The sequence below is a fragment of the Myiozetetes cayanensis genome, unplaced genomic scaffold (genome assembly GCF_022539395.1).
Source record: "Myiozetetes cayanensis isolate MyiCay16 unplaced genomic scaffold, myiCay2020 scf12, whole genome shotgun sequence".
NCBI classification, from domain to species: domain Eukaryota; kingdom Metazoa; phylum Chordata; class Aves; order Passeriformes; family Tyrannidae; genus Myiozetetes; species Myiozetetes cayanensis.
In genome coordinates, this window is record NW_026086826.1 from 11,986,475 (window position 1) to 12,006,306 (window position 19,832).

General features: G+C 44.9%; 1 protein-coding gene across 1 annotated transcript in view; it reads left to right on the forward strand.

Annotated features, from left to right (window-relative positions):
- Positions 1-9,567: 9,567 nt before the first annotated feature.
- Positions 9,568-19,832, forward strand: part of ROR1 (receptor tyrosine kinase like orphan receptor 1) — a 144,883-nt gene continuing 134,618 nt past the window's right edge. The window contains exon 1 of the mRNA XM_050307435.1: positions 9,568-9,687. Coding sequence (XP_050163392.1) covers positions 9,585-9,687 — 103 coding nt within the window. The 5' untranslated portion in view covers positions 9,568-9,584. The remainder of the gene's footprint in view (positions 9,688-19,832) is intronic.

The window sequence follows — 19,832 nt, forward strand, 5'->3', positions numbered from 1 at the left end:
AAAAGCTGGAGACAGGGTCTACAAATCTGTCCTGTCCTTGTACAGCCCGAAGATAAAAGTGTTAAAATGCTCTGCAATTACAGTCAGCCTCAAAGAAGAGCTTTCTGAGGGCAGGAATCAGCAGCTCAGCTCTTACAGTCCATGGCACAACATGAAAGAATGTGATTTTTAAACAATGCTGGGGTTTAATTTGGCTCAGGTGTTTCTCCCTTTGCAAGAAATTCCGACTGTTTGAGAGTTTGGCCGCTGGGATGACAGAGAAAGAAATACATACACATATAGTTAAATGATGGTCCTGCCTAGTTCCAGGCACCTACATTATCCAGGGAGAAGCACAGCCTTTTCCAAAGCAAAATGAAAGCATCAGTAACATGCAGCTTAGGCTGAAGAAGTGAATTAGTATGTAGGTGTTATTTAAATATCTCAGTTGGAGTTTATTGGAATGGTAAAATGGATACAGCCCAGTTAAGTGCCTTTTTCACCCGAGCTCCCACCAGTTCCAAGAGGTCAGAGCACACCCCACACTTGCTGGTTTTTAGCTTTGAGTGCCCTCCCGATAAAGTCGTTGCTTTAGTGGAAGGGGAATTGTTAGGTTTTATGGAGAGTGGAGAAATGTAGTGTAAATTGGAGCCCTTTATTTTTCACTTTATTGCAAAGCAGAGTTTGTGCCATGTCCAGGGCTGCTCCTCAGTGTCTCGCTCACAGCAGCAGGTGGGACAGTGCAGCTCCTGGCAGCATTTCAGCCAGTTACTGCTGATAACATTTATGGCAGTACGAGCAATGTGAGACATCTTATTTGTCTGCTTTCTCAAAATAAAAAGAGATGGAATAGATCAGTTCAAATTAAAGAGCAGCAGCAGTGAAATTAGACATCAGTGGTTTCAGCTCCCCAGCTGCACTGGTAAGCTCTCTATCAGGGGGAATCAAAGTCATTTTTTAAGCAGCTCTTGGATGTTCAGCTTTGAACTGGCTCTTGTAGATGTCTCATAAAAAGCAGCTGAACTGCATTTTTCAATTTTAGATACAGGTCTTGAAAAGCCAGAGTAGCTGAATGTGCCCATGTATGTCTGGGAACATATTACTGTGTGTGGAAGAAGCTGCAGAAATAGCTCAGCTCCTGTAGAAATAACATAGTGCTGATTTCTTCTGCCATCACAGCAAATCGGTGCTCGGTGTTTCACGGGAATGGTTTTGTACATGCAGGGAAATGCAACAGATTCCTCTCACTGTGCACTAGTTCCTGCCCAATTGTGCACAGTGGTTTGTGGCTCAGTGTGCACACGGGATCTTTCATCTGAATTTCTGGAGTTTCTTCTCTCCTTTTTCCTTTCTTTGTTTCCAGCTTTTCCTCCTTTGCAGTCTCCTTCACAGGCTCCTCTCCCAACTTGCCACCTCCATACACGATATGTTTCCCCTCAAGGTTTCCTTTCTCTTCTGCAGTACTGTGGGAACACAGGACTTCATGATTAGTATTTAACATCATCTACAAACCCTCCTCTGGTCCTTACTTCCAGCACTGACTAAAATTCCCTTCGTGGAGCTCCAGCTGGATGTCCGAGTAGTTACTGTGCAGTCAGGTGGAAAACAAACTCTACAAACCATAATTTTCAGAGCTGGTAAAAGCAACTTATAAATGAACCTGAGAAACAAACAGATTCAAACTGAGGGAAAAAAGGGAAGGGATTAAACCTCACTTGTCCAGTGGTGCAGCAGCTCCACGGCCACAACCCTGCACACACCCCGAAGATCTTCTGAAAAGTCAGTCTTGCTGTGGGACTCAACTCCCTCAAAACAACACTTGAGATGTCCTTCACAAACAAGTTTTGACACCATTTTTTTCACTTTAGTGATGATTACCATTATTTTAAATCTCTGTGGAGAGCCTGTTAGTGATGGCCAAACACAGAAGGTGCTGATGCCAAAACCAGAGAGGACGTATCCACGGCAGGAGAATACACAGGCTACCTTCCCAGAGAATTTTCCTAACAGCAACAGACTTTGCTAAAAGTAATTGGATGGAATTTTTACTGGAACACTCTTGAAGACATCTCTAATTTTTATGCATTTAAAGCTCTGTAGATTTTCACTTTAATTCACTCCATAGGAACTGCTATAAATGTAAAGAATGTTTCACCAACATCTTTTAGCATAAACGATGCACTGGAAACATTACAAAACACGCAGTGTTCAGTTACATCCCGGGGTCCCATGGCTTTTATTCCACATACAATGAGATGTATGAGCCTGAGAGGTAAAGGTTAAATTATGGATATGTATTCAGCTTTTCAGAAGGCTGAGAAGCTGTCAGGCCCCGCAGCCCCTCTCACATGAAAGGCTTGTCAGCACGTGTTGCCCAGATCGGTGGGAGATCCACGCTGGAGACAAGCAGACATGTCAGGGGCTGAAAGGACAAAGAAGAATAGAACTAGTAGGGTCTATAAACCCAATATAACTTGTGTTTGTTCCCTTACCACTCCAAAACAGAGGCCAACTGTTAACAGAGGCAAAGCCAACTCCATCTTTTGCGGGCTGACAAATGGTCATGTAAGTTACCAAATAACCCAAGACCTCGGGATTAAACTTCTCCAATTGTTTTCACATGATGCAACTTTAAATCTTGCTTTTGAGCAGTATTAAATTTCCTTTCATTCCCATAAACTTCAGAAAAAGTTGACTGCTCTCACATTTCAGACTGTGACCCAGCTAACTTGCACTTTTCCCCTCTGCTAGTCTGGAGAACAGAATAATGAAATTCAGACAACAGTGACCAAATGTTGTTCCGTAGAACTTTCCTTTTACAAAACAGATGAATACTCCTGGGCTCCAAAACACTGCAGGGAACAAAACTTTCAAACCTTATGGAAATAAAATAGTAAGCCTAGGCAGTGACTTCATCTCCTTTATCAGATCAGAGGCATTTTCACTGGAATTGAAATGGATTTTAAAAAAAAACACCAACTCTAAATAGAGGAAAAGAATTAAAAAATCCCACTGAAGCCATTACTGAAATACTGCTTTATTTAAAAACCCACACCCATGTGAGAGAAAGCTAAATTTCATAGAGCTGTAGAGGGAAAAATACATCTCCATCATCCTCCTAATTGACATAATTCTTTGTTGCAGAGAGAAGTGTGCTTTTAGAACACAGGAAAATGAATATTTCAGAGTTTGTGATTAAAAAGGTGATAAGCAAATGCACCGTGTGCTGTGACTGGGACAAAGGGCTACAGAAAAGGACCACAGATGCTGTGGGGAGCTTGGAAGGGCTGGAATTTCTCCCTGGAGGTGCTGAGCACTCACCGAAACCCCACCAAGTGGGTCCCCTCAGCATCCTCCCAGACTGTATTTATACATCCCTGTATTTACACAACCAGAAATACCCACTGTGCTGCACATTTGCTGCTGGTGTGAGTGGAATTGCATTCACTTAAAGCCCATTGCAAAATTTAGCCACCAGAGTCAAAATAAAAGGAGCCAAAATATATAAATCCAGCAGATGAGGTTTATGGGGGAACTAACCCAAACATTCAGCATCAAGATTTAGTGCAGCCAAATTGTTCTAAGTAAAGGGGGTCCCTTACATCATGTTGGGTCCTGGGGGCATAGTCTCAGTTTTAGTGGCCCCCTAAACTCATGCTGACAGCAGTAAAAGTTTTACATGCAAAATGAGTGGAAAATACGAGATGGGAGATAGTACAACATCAGGCTATAAACCTGATACCCAAACCCCACTAACTTCCAGGCAAATTCCACCCATGGATCCCCAGTTCAGTTTGTCTTAACTGAGAGTCTTAAGGGTGCCTTGAAATGTTGTTGGAATAAAAAGCTGTTTAAAACACCAAATCCTTAATGAAATCCCTGGGTAGACTGGTAAGTAAATACACTGTAAAGGCAGATGCAGAGGCCACCTTGGGAACCTGTCAAAGCACCAAGCCTGGATCTGTTTTTCTCCTGCAAAACTTTTGATGTTCTCCTTCCTCTAATGGCTGAAGGATTTTACTGCTTCACATGCCTGGCCACAACGATGGGAACGTTTAGGAAGGTGGTGAAATCTCCCCTGTTCATCCTGACAGTGCCTCCCCTGCAGGACTATTTACTCCCGCTTGGGCCAGGGCTACCTGCAGGTGGTGTGATCATGGATTATTGAGGGGAATATTGTTCAGTTTTCCAAACTATTGCCTCAATAGTCTCCTCCCTGAGTCAGGATTTTTGAGGACTGGGTTAATTGATTCCTTTTGGGAAAAGCAAACAAACTCTGTGGGAGGAACTTTGAAGTTAAGGAGGAGTTTCACCTGAAATTACCTGAGATGTTCTGTGAAAAGGACAACCAACCTGAACTGAGCCATAAATCCATTGCCTTCTTTCCAAGACTTCCTTCTGGAGCTAATGAGAAAGACAGAGATAAAATAACTGTAACTCTTTCCTCCCAAAGGATGACTACAAAGCTCAGCATGTGAAGTGTAAATACCCACACTGTGTGACTTACACACTTCTTCCTCTGACTGCACCATGTCTGCTGGTTAAATTAAGGCCTTCAAAGTGCACAATGGAGCTCAAATGTAAGGCAATGCTGGAGTGCCAACACACAGTTCCAAAAATAAAGTAATAACAACAACAAAAATAAGGCACAACAAGCATGCCAATATTTGCATGTGTTATTAAGTAGTTGCTGGTGTTTGTGTCCCATTCTATCACCCTCATTTTTCCAGAAGGGTGACATTACATATTATGAAGGTCTGTAATTTAAGGATGTAAAGAACAGAGTCCTCCTGGTGTATATACATACATATAAATAATTCCAGTGTAACACACATATGAAAGAATTGTGGTCTGTTTCAAGGCTTTTCCTTTTATATTTTCCATACTCTCCTGCCAATTTTCAAAGTACTCCCAGACCACAGACCGAAGCAGATGATCTGAACAAGGCTGACCTGCACGTCCTGATGCTCCCTGTGTCATTGCTGCCCTGGCAGTGCTCTCTGCCACGTTCCCCAAGGCTCCCTGATCCTTTGCTTTCCTCTTAAGGCACAGGAAAAATGCAGCCTGGGAAGGGGACAGAGCTGTTGCAAAGACCGGCACAAATGCACTGGTCTAACCTGTAGCCCCTAGAAGGGGATGTGTATCCCATTACCTATGGACACACCTTGGGTCACTCCACGATGACCTGCCCTGCCTGATTCCAGCAAGGAAAGCCACAGATCAGCACTGGATTTAACTCAACTAAACAATCCCATGGAGCACTATCCATTATCTCCCTGTCCTTGGTGTCTTTTCTTAGTCCTGCTGCAAACACAAACACTGAAACCAGCCTTAATTGTTAATAGTGTCCTGTCGTGATCACCAGGTTTATCAACCACTTTTCATGGACTTGTGAACAAAAGAAAAATGATCCTTTTTTTTGCTACAGGATAGTGTAAAGTAAAATTTTTCACATGCACGTTGGCCAATATCTGTATTTCTTAAAGTGACCTTTCCAGGACATCTATCACACAGCACAAGGCATGTCTGTCTTGTACGTGCCTGTTCTCTATGCCGGGGCTAATTTCTTTTAGGGAATTCAGATTTATGCTCACATGTCCTGTTCTTTTCAAAGAAACATGTTATTATTTGCATGGCACTTGCTCCTCAAATTCCACTATGAAACGAAAGACACGTCAAGTGGATAAGTCTTCATGTAAGTTAAACAGAATCCCTTTTCTAAAGAACTGAGTGTAAGATATGTCTAAATCTTCCCTCTTTTAAAAGTAACAGCAATTGTTCTCCATCTTGTAATTGAAATATCTAGAGTGAAATCAGATTTACACGTGGTGGTTTCATGGATGCACGGATTCTAGTAATCCACGGGAAGTTCAAACCACACCTCCAGGTTCCACTGTGGAACCCTGAATACGCTGGTGTAATTCCAGTTGGATTTCAAGTGGGGGAAGGATGACTGATACGGCTTCAAATGCTGGAATCAAGAAATCTGGAATAGATTAATAGGAATATTAGTGAAAGATGGAAAGGAAAACAAGGATTCTTTTATAATGTGACATGATACTTAAGAACACACACTGTCAGTAACTACAAATGTGAAATGTTTCTCTTTTATTTTGCTGTACTTCTGACACGATTCTCTTACAATACTTTGCTTATCATCCTCTTGTGAGGTTTATTGTACTTACAAATCATTCCCAGACAGCTTCTTTGCTATCTTTTCATTTAAAAAAAAAAAAAAAGAAAAAAAAAAAAAGAAGAATAAAAAAGTTTTCTGTGTAATACATTTTCCCTGCGGGAACTAATTCCACAAAGATATTGACAACAGGCCTTTCGTTGTTTTAAAATATGTGGACATGGACCAAATGGTTGATTCTTCTCCCCAGAGTCACCTTCCAGAGCTTTATCTGTGCACTCCATCTCCAGAGCCATGTAGGAGAAACCCTAATTTGTCCTCCCGAGCCAGTGCTTGTCCTTACCTTGGCTACTCTTTGCCATCACTATGGATACTCTGTGCTATCAATTTTTTGGTGTTCAGGCTGTGTCTACTCTGTTCCTTTGTTCAATATATTTTTAGCCCTTCCACTGTGGGCTGACAGACTGCAGCATGTTAAAGCAGGGAGAATATTTGTATTGATTTCCAAAGGCTGCAGATTGAGAGCAGATGTACCATGAGCTCCCAAACGTCTGGTTTAACTTTCTTTGCTGTGCTGTGCTGAACAGTCTGAGCCAGGAAGTGATTTAGATTTGCTAATTGCATGCACTTTGGTAGATTTGCAGCTAAAAATAAGCGGTTTGTTTTTTAATTATAAATGATTTATCCTCTCACACTGCACGTAGCTAAATGAAAACTTGGAGAATCTGCTTTTCGTTTCTCCATCTGCCAGAGAGTTTTTTGGTATCTTTAGGCCAGGAGTGCCCAGCTCAGAGGAATCTGGATCTCATGGACATTTCACTTCATTGCACAACAAACAGAGAGGTGAAGGAAACACTTTTGTGTTGCAGCTGAAGAAGTGTAACAGCAGGTTGCTGCCAAAAGGATAACTGAAGGCCCTGGAGAAGGGTCCCACTTGCCTTTGCTGGATCCAGCACTCCAGCAGCTGTGGGGAACCGACCCAGCTGGCTCATCTGCAGGAACATCGCTCCTATTTTCTCTCATCACAGGTTTAGTTGAATGGCCTTGCCTGGGTGAACATACAGGAGACAAAAGAGACTTTTTCTTGCTGTTAGATCAGTCAGAAGTAACTTGAAATGTCACTTCAGAGGGTCAGGGTAGGCAAGCCTGGGCTGGTGCTGCAGCAATCCAACCCCAGCTGCACGGCCTGACCTTCCCACTGGCAGCAGCTCTGGTATTCCCTGTCTACATGATAAGTGTCAGGACCCTGAGGGTGCTCATTGCTCTTAATGACTGACCACCCTCAGCTGGGGCCTCCCCACACCCTTGCCCAGAGGCTCTTTGAGCTCAGCCCTGACCCCCTCAGCTCCTGCCTAGGAGGGGGAGTCTGACTCTCCCTCATCCCTGTTCCTGGCTATGGACCCTGCTGGGCTGGACACTGAGGAGTGGATGGACTTCCCTGCTTGACCTCAGACCCGTCTTATCCCTGCAGATCTGCTGGAATGGATCCTGAGGAGTGGACCCTGACCTGTAGCTGACTTCTCAGCCTGATGTCAGACATTGCCTGATGATCCAGACTCTTGGCTGGACCCAGGCCTGCCTTGTTCACCTCTGTTGAGGGTAGTGGTTCAAGGACCTAAACTGGCACAAACACAGGCACCAGCAGCTGACAGTCCCTTCCATGTGTCACATCAGATGCTAGAACAGTACCCAGCTTGGCTTGCCTCTTCCATTTAATTCATGTCTGTGTATTAGTGAGCTTTCATGAGGCAGTGGATAATCTCTCGTCCTTGTCCTCCCTGGTGTGAGGAGGAATATGTGCACGTGTATATGTGTGAGGAGAAGGTAGTTCCAGACCTCAATCTCCTTCCCCAACATGCAGCCAGATGCTTATCTGGGTTTCTTCCTCCTCTTGAAACTGTGTTAGCGTCTGACAAGAAATACAAGATTCATATGGCACAAGGCAAGCCTAAGGGATCCGATCTAGCAGGAAGTGAGAAGGAAATTCCTTTAATCTTGTCCTTGTTTCCACTCTGCTTATGAGCTTTTTATTAAACAGTTGCTGACTTTTGAAATCTTAAACCTAATCTAAGCATCCCAGGAATGTGATCATTCTCCTGAATGGAAAGCAGTTATCACTCCCGGAGCTTCAAAGAGCTTTGGCAGTGTCCTGTCTCCTTTTCAGGAAGGGTTGGGAGAAATCAGTCTGTTCAATATTGATTTCACTTAATGAAATCACTCAGTGGTGGGTGAAATCCCACCACTGCTCTGCAGCCAGGCTGGGATTGCTGGGGGTGTTCACCTGGAGAAGAGAAGGCTCCAGGGAGACCTTAGAGCTCCTTCCAGTGCCTAAAGGGGCTCCAAGAGAGCTGGAGAGGGACTTGGGACAAGGGCCTGGAGGGAGAGAACAAGGGGGAATGGTTTCCCACTGCCAGAGGGCAGGGTTAGATGGGATATTGGGAAGTAATTCTTGGCTCTGAGGGTGGTCAGGCCCTGGCACAGGTTGCCCAGAGAAGCTGGGGCTGCCCCATCCCTGGAAGTGTCCAAGGCCAGGCTGGATGGGGCTTGGAGCAACCTGAGGATAGTGGAAGGTATCCCTAGACTTAAGAGTTCCCGACTGACTGGAAAAATAGTAGGTATCCAGTAAATCTGAAATATTGTGAGGAGAAAATTAGAAGCTTTTAACTATCGACTCATGTATGAAGAACAGTGGAGAAATAATTTTCCCACACTGCTGGCTCTCAGTTTCTTTGCCTGTTTCACTGGAAAGACTCTAAAAAGTAGAACACATCCATGGATGTCAGTGGGATAAACTTAAATCATGTAAGACTGATCATCTGCCCTCCCCATAGCCATGGCTGTATCTGGGCAGTGAGCGATGCCCCTTCCAGGGATGGAACAAAATTGGACTCTGCCTGGAAAAGTTTGGATTTGATGGACACTAGGAGGAATTTCTTCATGGAAAGGGTCGTTAAGTCCCCCTGGGGCTGCCCAGCGAGGTGGTGGAGTCCCCATCCCTGGACGTGTCCAAGGAACGTCTGGACGTGGCACTCAGTGCTCTGGGCTGGGTGACACGGTGGGGATCGGGCACAGGCTGGACTCGATCCTGCAGAGCTTTTCCAACACATTCCGTGATTCTGTGAAAAGTGTTTGCCCGGCAAGCGCAACAATCCCGCGGACTGCAGTTACTGTCTGAGGAGCAGCCCCTTGGGAAGGGATGACATCCCCCAGTATCGCCGCCCAAACCCGGCTCCGAGGGCGGGCCGGCCCCGCCGCTCTGAGGGGGGACAAAATGGCGGCGGCGGCCGCGCGGGGCGGGCCAGGAGGGGGCGCTGCGGGCCCGGGCAGCGCGGGGCGGGCGGGCGGTGACAGCGGGAAGGGGCTGAGGGAGGAGGAGGTGGCGGCTCCGCGCTCCCTTCCCCGCCCGCCGGCACAGCGCGGGACGGAGGAGCGGCGGCCCCGCGGTGGATGCGGGAGCAGCGCCGGCTCAGGAATGCAGCAGCCGGGCGGCGCGGACCGGAGCCTGCCGCTGCTGCTCCCGCTGCTCCTGCTGCTGCGCGCGGGCAGCCGCGCCGAGCCCGGGGACGCCACGCAAGGTAAGGGGGACACGGCGGGGACCGAGCGGGGCGGGATGTGCCGAGCGGCGCCCAGCCCGCGGTGCTGAGGGGTGAGGGGTGAGGGCAGCACAGCCGGCGGCCCCGCCGCCTCCCGTTAACGAACTCGGGGCTTTATGCTCGGTCTGGATTTAATTGCTTCGTAAAAAAGCTTTTTCCAAGTGTTCGGGCCGGTTACTATTCCCGGCGTAACTATTCCCAGGCGGTCCCGCTTTGCGGTCCGTGATTGATGGTGCCCGAGGTGTGTTACCCCACTTGTGACTTGTGCTTTAGAGCCAGCTCGGACGGGGATGTTTTGCCGTCTCGCTGCCCTTGTATCCCTCAAAAATGTTTATCTGTTTATTTATCTATCTGTTTATTTATTATTTTTTACCGAAAGCCTCTTCGGTTTGGTTTTAACGACTGATATTTATCCCGCGATCCCCCTGTTTTATCGAGGTTCTGGTTTCAGCCCTCTTTTTGCCAGTGATTTACGTGTAAAGGGTAGCGGAGCACATGCAGAAAGGGACCTTGGAATTGGGATAGCTGGAGTTGGGCAAGGACTGAGTCCTCGGGGCCAAGTCAGTAAAAAGTGAGCAGTGTTTTTGGACGCCTGCATGAGAATTTCAGTAAGAGTTGGATGTTCGTGAACTCCGGCTGCTTAAAAGTGTTTTACGGTGGGCACTTAAATCACGAGCCACTTCTGAGAAGTCCTGGGTGATAATATGTCTGTATTTAGTATTTTAGAAGGAGAAAAAGTGAATGCTAAAGAGATAAAGCTGGTTGAGTTTCAGTTCAGAACTGAAAAAGCCCAGATTTAAGCCAAGCTGCAGATATTGTGGGATAACTGCCTTTGAAAGTTGATCCCAGCTAACGGATACAACCCTTGTCATATCCCTGTGCCTGAATTTCGGTGTTTCAGGGTGTCCCTAATGATGCCGTTACCTGGGACTGTGTGTTAGGGGTGGATCTGTTTGAATGACTTCCCGATATCCCAGTCTCCCGCTGCTGATTGAGTGGCTGGATGAGTTCTGGCTTAGCGTAGGAATTCTTCATGACATCTCAATGGGAAAATTTTCAAAAGTTGTTTTCTAGAGTCCCCAGGGAATGCTATGTGTGCTTAACAAATACTTGTAATTTTTAAAGGGGAAAAAAAAGCACCCTCTTTTCTCTGTTTTTCAGATAATTTCAAAATCTTGGGGTCATAACATGAATATTTGTGGGTTTCTGAGAGTCTGAAAGGGAAACAAACCCTAAGAGCACAAAGCAACTGATCTCATTGGGTCCAAAACTGGCCATTTCTTATTTACTGTGAATTCCGCTGGGAAACATCTTTCATTGTATGAATTCATCTTTCTGTGTGACTTCATATAGTCATTATAGTACAAGTTACACCAAGAGAGGTTTCAGCTCAATGTAAGAAAGATTTCCAAGATGAGACTGGATAATCTCAGTTGGGCTCCCTTTCCCATGTGAGGTTGGACAAGGTGATCTTTCCAGGTTCCCTTCCAGCCTGGACTGTGATCTGTGACTGTGTACAGTTACTTTCCACCCTGAAGTATATCCTGTATTTTAAGTAATATCTTTGGTAAATGCTTAACAGTGTTGATTCATGGGCAGATCAAGTGATTTATTTATTTTTTTATAGATAGACATCTATCACATGTTACAACCACACACTGTGTTTTCCCCCACACTTGTTTAAGATCTGGGTTTTGTGGAAGAATAAGGGAAGCTGAACATCTAACACTAATTAAAAAAACACAAACAAAGAAAAAGCTATTATAAAATGTTTTACAAATTTCTTAAAGGTAAGTGGAATGGTTGAGTAAACAGGTTTTGCCCCAGACATACAAAACCCTTCAGTCCCTGCCCTTTTAAGGCTGATATTTTTAAAAACAGAATGTGGACCACTGTCTGCTGCTGCTCCCTTTTTGTTCATGAGCAAAACAACCCAAAAAGCACATTTTCCCTTGTCCATTCCCACTGTCTTTCATGCTCTTCCCAAGGTGCTCATGGGCTGGCCCAAGTGCTCTGAATTAAAGCACAAAGGTAATGTCAATATAAGCAACAGGAACTCTCTGCTTGGATGTTTTTGGCAGTATGTGACTCTGGATATTCCCAGTTCAGCTTTATTATTATTATTATTCCAGATCATGTAACTTTGTGAGGAGTCACAATGGAAGAATCATTAATAGTATAAAAGCCTTTTAAAAGCGTGTAGTAAACCCACAGATCTCTAGATCATGTTTTAGATTACAGGTACTGCTGATTTCATTGAAACTTGTGAGATAAAGTTCCCCAGCTCTTGATTAGTGCCTGTGGTTGATTGTTTCATCCGTGGGTCACAGCCTGCTGGTTCAGCCACAATCCAGGAACGAGTTTACAAACAAACAAAATGATTTTGTTGCCTTAAGCCTCTTAGAGGATGAGAGTAGATGGCACTGTTTGAGCTGTAGTCCGGTATTTTTTGACAAAAGTGGCTTGAAGTATCAGCAGATTATCTTCAGGACACCATTTCTTTGTTTCTGTAATTAACATCTACTGCAACTGCTGTGTTAATTACGTACTCACAGGGATTTAAAGCACCGCAAATGAGACCTGGGCAGGGGAGTGTTTTAAAGCTTGTGTGTTTGGATTTAAGTAGGCAAAGAGAGGAGGGGAAAAAAGAGTTTCCCTGAGGTGTGACACTGGATCCCACTCTTTGGAAACAGATGTAGAAATGCAGATGTCTTCTGAGACGGAAAAGAGCACCTCAGAGTTGAAAACTCTTTTAAAACGTCTCTAACTAAATGCAGCTGCTTTGCACACAGCGATTGTCTTCCAAGCCAGAAATATGTAGAAAGTTAACTCACACAAAAGAAAAAGTGTAAACCTTTTCTTCCCCAAGCCCTGTAAAAAACGCCCTCGGTCATCCTCAATTGCGAATTTGATGTTCACGGTTGTGCATGTTTTGAAATGTTGTATCCTAAGGAACAATTTTTAGGACTCTGGCAGAGCCTTGAGCTGGAGTTCTTTTCCGCTGCAAAGCCCTGAGGTTTATCTGCTGTGTCAGAGTGATGTTCTCACCTTGCTGTGGGTATCCAGGTAATCTGTGCTGGTGCTTCACGGGGGAAATTGCTCCCTGAGCCAAAGGAATCTGGGCAGCCCTGGCACAGCTGGAGAGTCTCACACCCAGCCTTGTGGAGGTGGAGGTGTGACAGGGATAACCCAGCCTGAGTTTTGACAGTGACTCCTACGCCTTGGAACACTTCAATGAATATCAGATGAAGTTATTTTGATGTTAAGATGCTGGTTTTGATCCAAGTTTCTGCTCTTAAAAATCAGCAAAGTGGGGGTTGTGTCTTCAAACCAACTCCCTAAAGCTGAGCTTAAAGAAATTAATTTGGGGCTGGGGCAGCTCCAAACAGTTGAATAGTTAAGTGACTTTGTAGGGCTTCTTCCATCCTGGTTTCTTTTTCATTCTAATTGTGGAGGTGTTGAAAGTCAAGGAATCTGCACATTTTAAAACAGAACAATAGTGAAATGAACATGAGAGCAGCTGTCTGTGATTCTTTGGAAAGAACAACAAAATCCTGGTGTTAGCTGAAGGCTGCTTCTGTAGGTTTGGTGATTGCAGTTTTACACACTTTGTGGTGAAAGGAATGATGTAAAATACCTGAAATTTTACAATTGGTGTAAAATTGCGTTTGATCAGGTGCTGCAGAAGAAGTTACCATTTTTTTCTGTGTGTTTACAAGCAGAGTCGCTGCTGTCCCTGCCAGGAGTGTGGCATGTGAGAGGCTTGAATGTGATTAAGGTCATTTAAGTGGGCTGAAAAGACAATGCACAGGAGGACTATGGAGTTTGCTAAGGTGGGAAAATGGAAGAATTTCAGCTTAAACAGATACCACTGGTGTGTTATGTAATAAATAAAGCTCTAAATATTACAATTATTCAATAGCAAAGTTCTTTTAGGTCTCCCTGGGAATATAATGTAAAATAAAAGAACTCGCAGATATTTGGAGTCTAATGCGATGTGATATTGAAAACGATGCTCTGCCAAAGTCAGGCAGCTTGGGAAAAAGAAGTAGCTTGGGAAAGAAACCCTTTAGTGAGGGAAAGCAATAAGGCAGACTCCTCAGCGTACTTCCGTGCCAGCATCCCGTAGGGAGGAAGATTGCTTTCCAGGATCTCCTCCTGAAGTGGAGACATCGGAGTGCCACTGTTTCCAAGTAAATCTGCACAGCACTACATGGAAGGAAATGGCTGGTGGCTCGTGAAAGGAATCCTGTGGTGTGTATTGGTGGGATGGACACAGACTTGGAGGATCATTATTAGATTGGATTGCTGAAAAAACAATGCCGAGTGGTCACCAACAGGGACAGAGAGGCAGGCGCTGCTCCAGAGGAGGAGCTGACAGGTACAAATGAGCTGTGGGGCCAGGGCTGTGTTCCAGCAGGGCTGTGTACAGAGCTGGGCTCTTTCTGCTGTGTTTCAACAAGTCATTACCTGGAGTTCCTGCCCAAGGCAGAGGCAGAAGAAAGCTCAGGTCAAGTCTGCCTTGTTACTTCTTTTGAGTTTCACAGACTAATTGTGTTTGAGATCCTGCCCTAACAAAGCCCTTTGGAGAGCTGTGTGGAGGCTGTGCCTGTGTGGTCAGAGTGTGCTACAGAGCAGATTCACAGCAGGGGCAAGAGCGGCAGAGCGGGGTCTCCTGCAGGCAGTGTCCTGTGTCAGCGGTGTCAGCAGGGAGGGGCAGTGTGGCCCTGTGGGAGCTGGAACAAGGCCACTTTGGTGCTGCTGCTCCTGGCACAGCTTAACCCAGATGGGCCTTCCTGAGACTTCTTGTCTCTTCACTCTTGTGCCCAGCGACAGGACTCGAGGGAATGGCATGGAGCTGAGCTGGAGACGTTTAGGTTGGATCTCAGAAAAGGTTCTTCCCCCAGAGGGTGGTTGGGCACTGAACAGGCTCCTCAGGGCAGTGGTCACAGCACCAAGGCTGACAGAGCTCCAGGAGTGTTTGGACAATGCTCTCAGGGACAGGGGTGTTTGTTGGGGTGTCTGTGCAGGGCCAGGAGCTGGACTGATGATCCTGATGGGCCCCTTCCAACTCAAGATATTTTATGATCCTGTGATGTCACATTGGAGACAGGGATCCTGGGCATATTCGTGGTGTTTTGGGAATGTTGAAGGTGAAGGAGATCTGTCTGGCCTTGGTGTCAGGGAAAGTTAAAAAAAAAAAAAAAAGAAAAAAAGTGAATTAAAAAAAAAAATAAGGCAAGTCTCTGTATGTAGAGGCAAGACACACTCCCAGAGAGCTGGAGCAGAAGTGCTGGTAACTTTGTGCAGATGTTGCATGGTTTTTATAAGCTCTGCTGATGCCCTGATCTGGCCTTACAAAGCTGTGCTTTCACTCACTAACAGATATTTGGGCCCAGCTTTATGTTCAGGCTTTGCCATCCCAGCATTCAACGGGGAAGTTTCATAACTAGATGAGTTTTTGAGAAAAGTTAGTGGAGGCTCCAGGGGAAGCCTGCATTTTATTAAAAGCTTTTTTTCAATCTGCTCAGGTCACATGTTGAAACCGATACTGCACGAGGGCTTCCTGTGACCTTGTGCTCCTTTCCTCCAAGGGGTGTCCCTTGTGTGTCCTCCTGTCCCGTTCCCAGCTGCTCTGTCTGTCTGCAGCAGAGCTCTGAACATCTGGGGATCTGGGAAGAGCTGGAATGGTGGAGCTCTGTGTCGGAGCACAGCAGCAGGCCATGGGAAATGGGAAGATCAGAGATAAGCAAGGAAAAACGTTTGGCATCTTTATAACCTCCTCACACATTCCCTCCAGAGACTGGGAATATGCTTTTCTTACCCTCAGAATTTGAGGTTGTCTATGGAAGGCTGTGCACTTCCACACTCACAGTGGGAACATTCCTCTTCAAGGACAGCTGTTGTGTCCCCCTCTGAAGGAGGTGGCCCAGTCCCTCCTGAAGATGTTGAGCCAAGCTTTATAGGATGGATGGTGCAATTGTGATGAGCTGCCTGAGTGTCCACAGGGTGGCTGGGCAATACAGCCCAACGTGGCTGCTCCTTCAGGGAACCTGCCTCAGTGGGAGAAACGTGCTGGAGAAGGAGGGATTTGGGTCTGTGTGGCCTTAGTTTCAAAACTCATGAGGACCTTGAGCTCTTACCGTGTTTATGTCCACGTTAGTGCAATGTGTAACTCAGACATGGGGTTTTTCTTCCTGTTGAAGTTGGTTTCAGTAATTCTGCCCTCCAAGATAAGTGTGACTGTGAACAGAGCAGTCTCCAAGCAGTCTCCAAGAGAAGCTCGGCCAAATGATAAAACAAATTAAAATCAGTGTTAGGACTAAGACTAGGTCCATTTTTGATCAAGTGAAGTTGTCTCTGCAGAGCTTCTGTTACCTCACCTCTCTTCATGGAGAGAGGTCGTGCTCCTTGAACAGGGGACATCACTGGCACCTGTGACACCTCTGCAGAGTTCACGTCTGTCTGAGCACTGTGGAGCCTACACTGTATTCACAAGAGATTTTGCCTCTCCCAGTTTTTCCTGTAGTAGGTCAGTTATCATGGGTGAACATCTCTCCTCCAAAATGAACTTGGCTTCAGATGAAAGGAGGTGTCTTTGTAATTGTTTTGTTTACTCTGAAGCAGTTGATGAGCTGTATAAGTAACGAGCGTTCTATGCATTTTCGTTTTAGGGTTTTTTGGTATGTGTTAATTATTCATTCCATGTGTTTTGATTTTCCTTTCTAAAGCACATTATCTCTCTGTGAATTCCCTGCAAATCTGCAGCATGATGGAGACATCCCTTTTTCTCCACAGCGTGCTGAGTGGAGAGAGCACCACGTTGAGCTCTGCTTTCAGTGTGTTTCACCTAAAATGACAAGAGGTCATTTAATTCCCAGTTGATTGTCAGGAAGATGGATTTATATCATTAAATGCTTTCAGGAGGCCAGGGAAGATCAGTAGGTGGATCTTTGCTGGCATCTCTGAGCCTGAAACGCTTCACGCTCATGATGGGACGTTTTTGAACTGAGGGCCCCTGACTTTTACATTCACTTTTCTTGGCAGCCTGTCAGAGCACAAGTCTGGCAACCTTTGTAAGTGAGATGCAACAAGCCTCACTTATTTTAGCTATTGCTCTGTCACTGTGTTTTTAATTTACTGTAATTTAATAACTGACACAATGCTGGAATAAATAAATGGGCTGTGAACATTCTCGTAGACCTTGGAAGTCCAGCTCAGGGCAAGATTTAGCTTTTAATTAACACTGTCCTTGAGATTTATTGTTAAAATTGTATCCTTTTAAATAAGTGAGTCTGAAGTTGATTAAGAGATGAATAATTGAAACCTGCTGTGGGCTAACAGGCTGCATTCTAGTGGATGCAGCAGTGGAGGACCACTGGAGCTCTCCACTCCTTTCTCCCAAGTTCTGGGTTGTTCCCCTGCCAGGCCATGAGTGGGATGTTGTTGTTACCTTTTCTGTGTGTGATTTGTTGCTCTGTGTTGAAAATGTGTGTTCTTCACGACATTAAGAACAGTAGCATCTTACATGTGTAGGAAGGAGATTTTAGAACAGCCAAGGGCTTTAGGAAGGCCTTTGAACACCCAGCTAAAAACTGCTGAAGGGTTTTTGCTGCTTTTAGTCCTCCCTGCTATGCAAATTCTCCAAAAAGAGGCCCAGGCAAGGGAAGAATCTGTAAAGGAATCCTCTCACTATAGAGGAATTTTAGTCATTAGCAAAATTCTATTTCATCAGGGACTAAAAGAAGATATTTTCCTGCTTTTCTTCCATTACACAGGGAGAAATGATATCTGATTTGCCATTTTCCTTGGACAGTCTGTAGGATGTGATTTATGTTTTTGCATTCCCTGTTTGGGATTTAATTTTTTTTACACAATCTTTTTTTTTAAATCCTAATGAGTATTTCTGACTTACAACTGGTGGTGTAGTGAACCCTTAACAGTAGTAAAGGGTTCACAAAACCTGCAAGTATTTTATATGCAGAACTTGAACATTCTGTATGGACTTTCCTCTTAAAATCTGTGATCTCTTACTTTTCACAGCAGCAAATATGGTCCTGATATGAGGAGCTCTGTGATCAACCCTTCTCATTTTGGGCTGAAAATCTCCAGGGAATGTCAAAGTCAGACTGATTTGGTTTATTTTGTTGGTTGAGCTATTCAGGGTGAGACAGATTAGGGTGGGCATTAAGCAACTGGCCCATTCCTTCCTGAACTGATTTCAGTGGGGAGCCACATTTATCACTGCTCACACGTGTGTCTCTGTGGTTCTGTAGATCCTGATGATTCAAGTTGTTTGATCTGTCTTGAAAATTTAACAAGTTGATAGCTGGTACTGGGGGAAGGAGGGAATGGTCTGCTCAGTGTCTGCAGCAGGTACAGTGCTTTTTCAGTGAACTTGTTCAGTAAAGGAGCAGAGACCACCTGCCAACTCACTGCTTTTCCCTGCCATAAGCCCTGGGTGGGTAACAGGATCTCATGGTGAGTGCCACGGGTGGAAGTGGCTTCTGTGAACATGGGACCTCTCCAAGGACTGTTGGGAACCCGAACATCGAAGGCTGCTCTGTTGTCATTTGTGGGGCATGTTCAGTTCTATCATCCCAGGCTGTTCTGAAGCCTCTGAAGCACTGGGTGAGTTTTTTGGTCTCTGACATATTTCTCATGAAGTACCTCTGGTATAATGCTCCCATCCAGCTTTAAAAATCCATAGGTACCTCCAAGAGCAGTCCCTTTTCCAGGAAGATTTTGACTGAATGCAGCCCCAAAGTCTTAACTGGTTGTCCTTCCTCTGTCAGTAGATGAGTGAAGTGTTGCCTCAGGCCTCCCAGACCATCCAGCGGGGTCACAGCAGGGACAGCAACGCTTTGGGAATACCCCAGTTTAGGGTTCTGCAGAGGTTCCTACCTTAGGTGTTGTTTATTTTTTTGTCAGCTCTACAGAAATCCCCTCCCCAAACCCTGTAATTGTCGGATGTTCTGTTATCCTATTCCTCCTGCCAGTTATTATCTGCTGAGATTATCAAGGGTAACTTCACATGGACTAATTGTAATAACTGAAAGGGCCTGAGGGCAAGAATTCTGTCTCGGCGTTGCAAGAAGGGGATTAGGTGTGTATATGTTCTGTGTAATTTGTGAGAGGTGTCTCTGTAACATCTGTCAGGAGAACTGTAAAATCATTTGAAATGTTGCAAAGGAGAGATATGTGCTGATAGGAGGCTCAACTTTCTTCAGCTTTTGTTGCATTATCCCACTGAAGCTGATTTAATACACTTTTTTCTCCCCTTGCCTGTATAAGCTGGTGTCAGGCTCCTTGAGAAGGCACTTATGTTCTTGAAGGATTATTGTGCTAATTTAGCTTTCATTTCATCAGGTATTAAGGCTTGATATTACCCTGCTATTTGTAACTCTGCTCTTACTGTAAATTACTGCCACCAGAGATGGTTGGGGATTACAGTGACTGAGGTGCAGGAAGGAAATACTCATTTTTGATCTGCTTGCTTTGTTCTCTTAAAGATCCTACAAGTGGTTATGGGCTCAGTCATTCACTACTGCTGATTAAAATAATCTGAGCAGCAGAACCTGGCAGATTTTCTGCTTGGGTCCTTTGAAAATACACGTAATGAATCTTTTAGTAGATGCAGTGGGCAGTTGCTTTCAGTCAGCTGAAATATTTCCTGTGTAAAGGAATCCCTGCTCTGCTGGGCTGGTGACGGGAGGTTGTGTCCTGTGGGAAATAACAGGCTGGATTCATGGCATCTTCTCCTTACAAATATCTTTTTCTCATGATCATTGTTTTGTGTTTGGATTTGTTCTATAATATTCCTGGGTTCCAAGTTGTTTCTTCCAAACTGTAACATAGTAAGTAATCCAGGTGCCTGAAGCTAGTCAGCTTATCTGTTTTATTTTAAAAAGGGTAAAGGTGAGTTATTTAACCTTTAAAAAAAGACTTGTTTGTCTTAATTTTGGCCTGAGTAGAATCACCCTGTAAACTTTTCTTGGGACTTGTGGGTAAAACAGAGCCACTTTCCACGTGCAAGTGCCCACCCCTTGTGTGGGATATTATTGCTCTAAAAGAACTCAAAGCGTGAACTCATTCCTGCTAATGATGGTATTTGTTCCTTGTTTTTA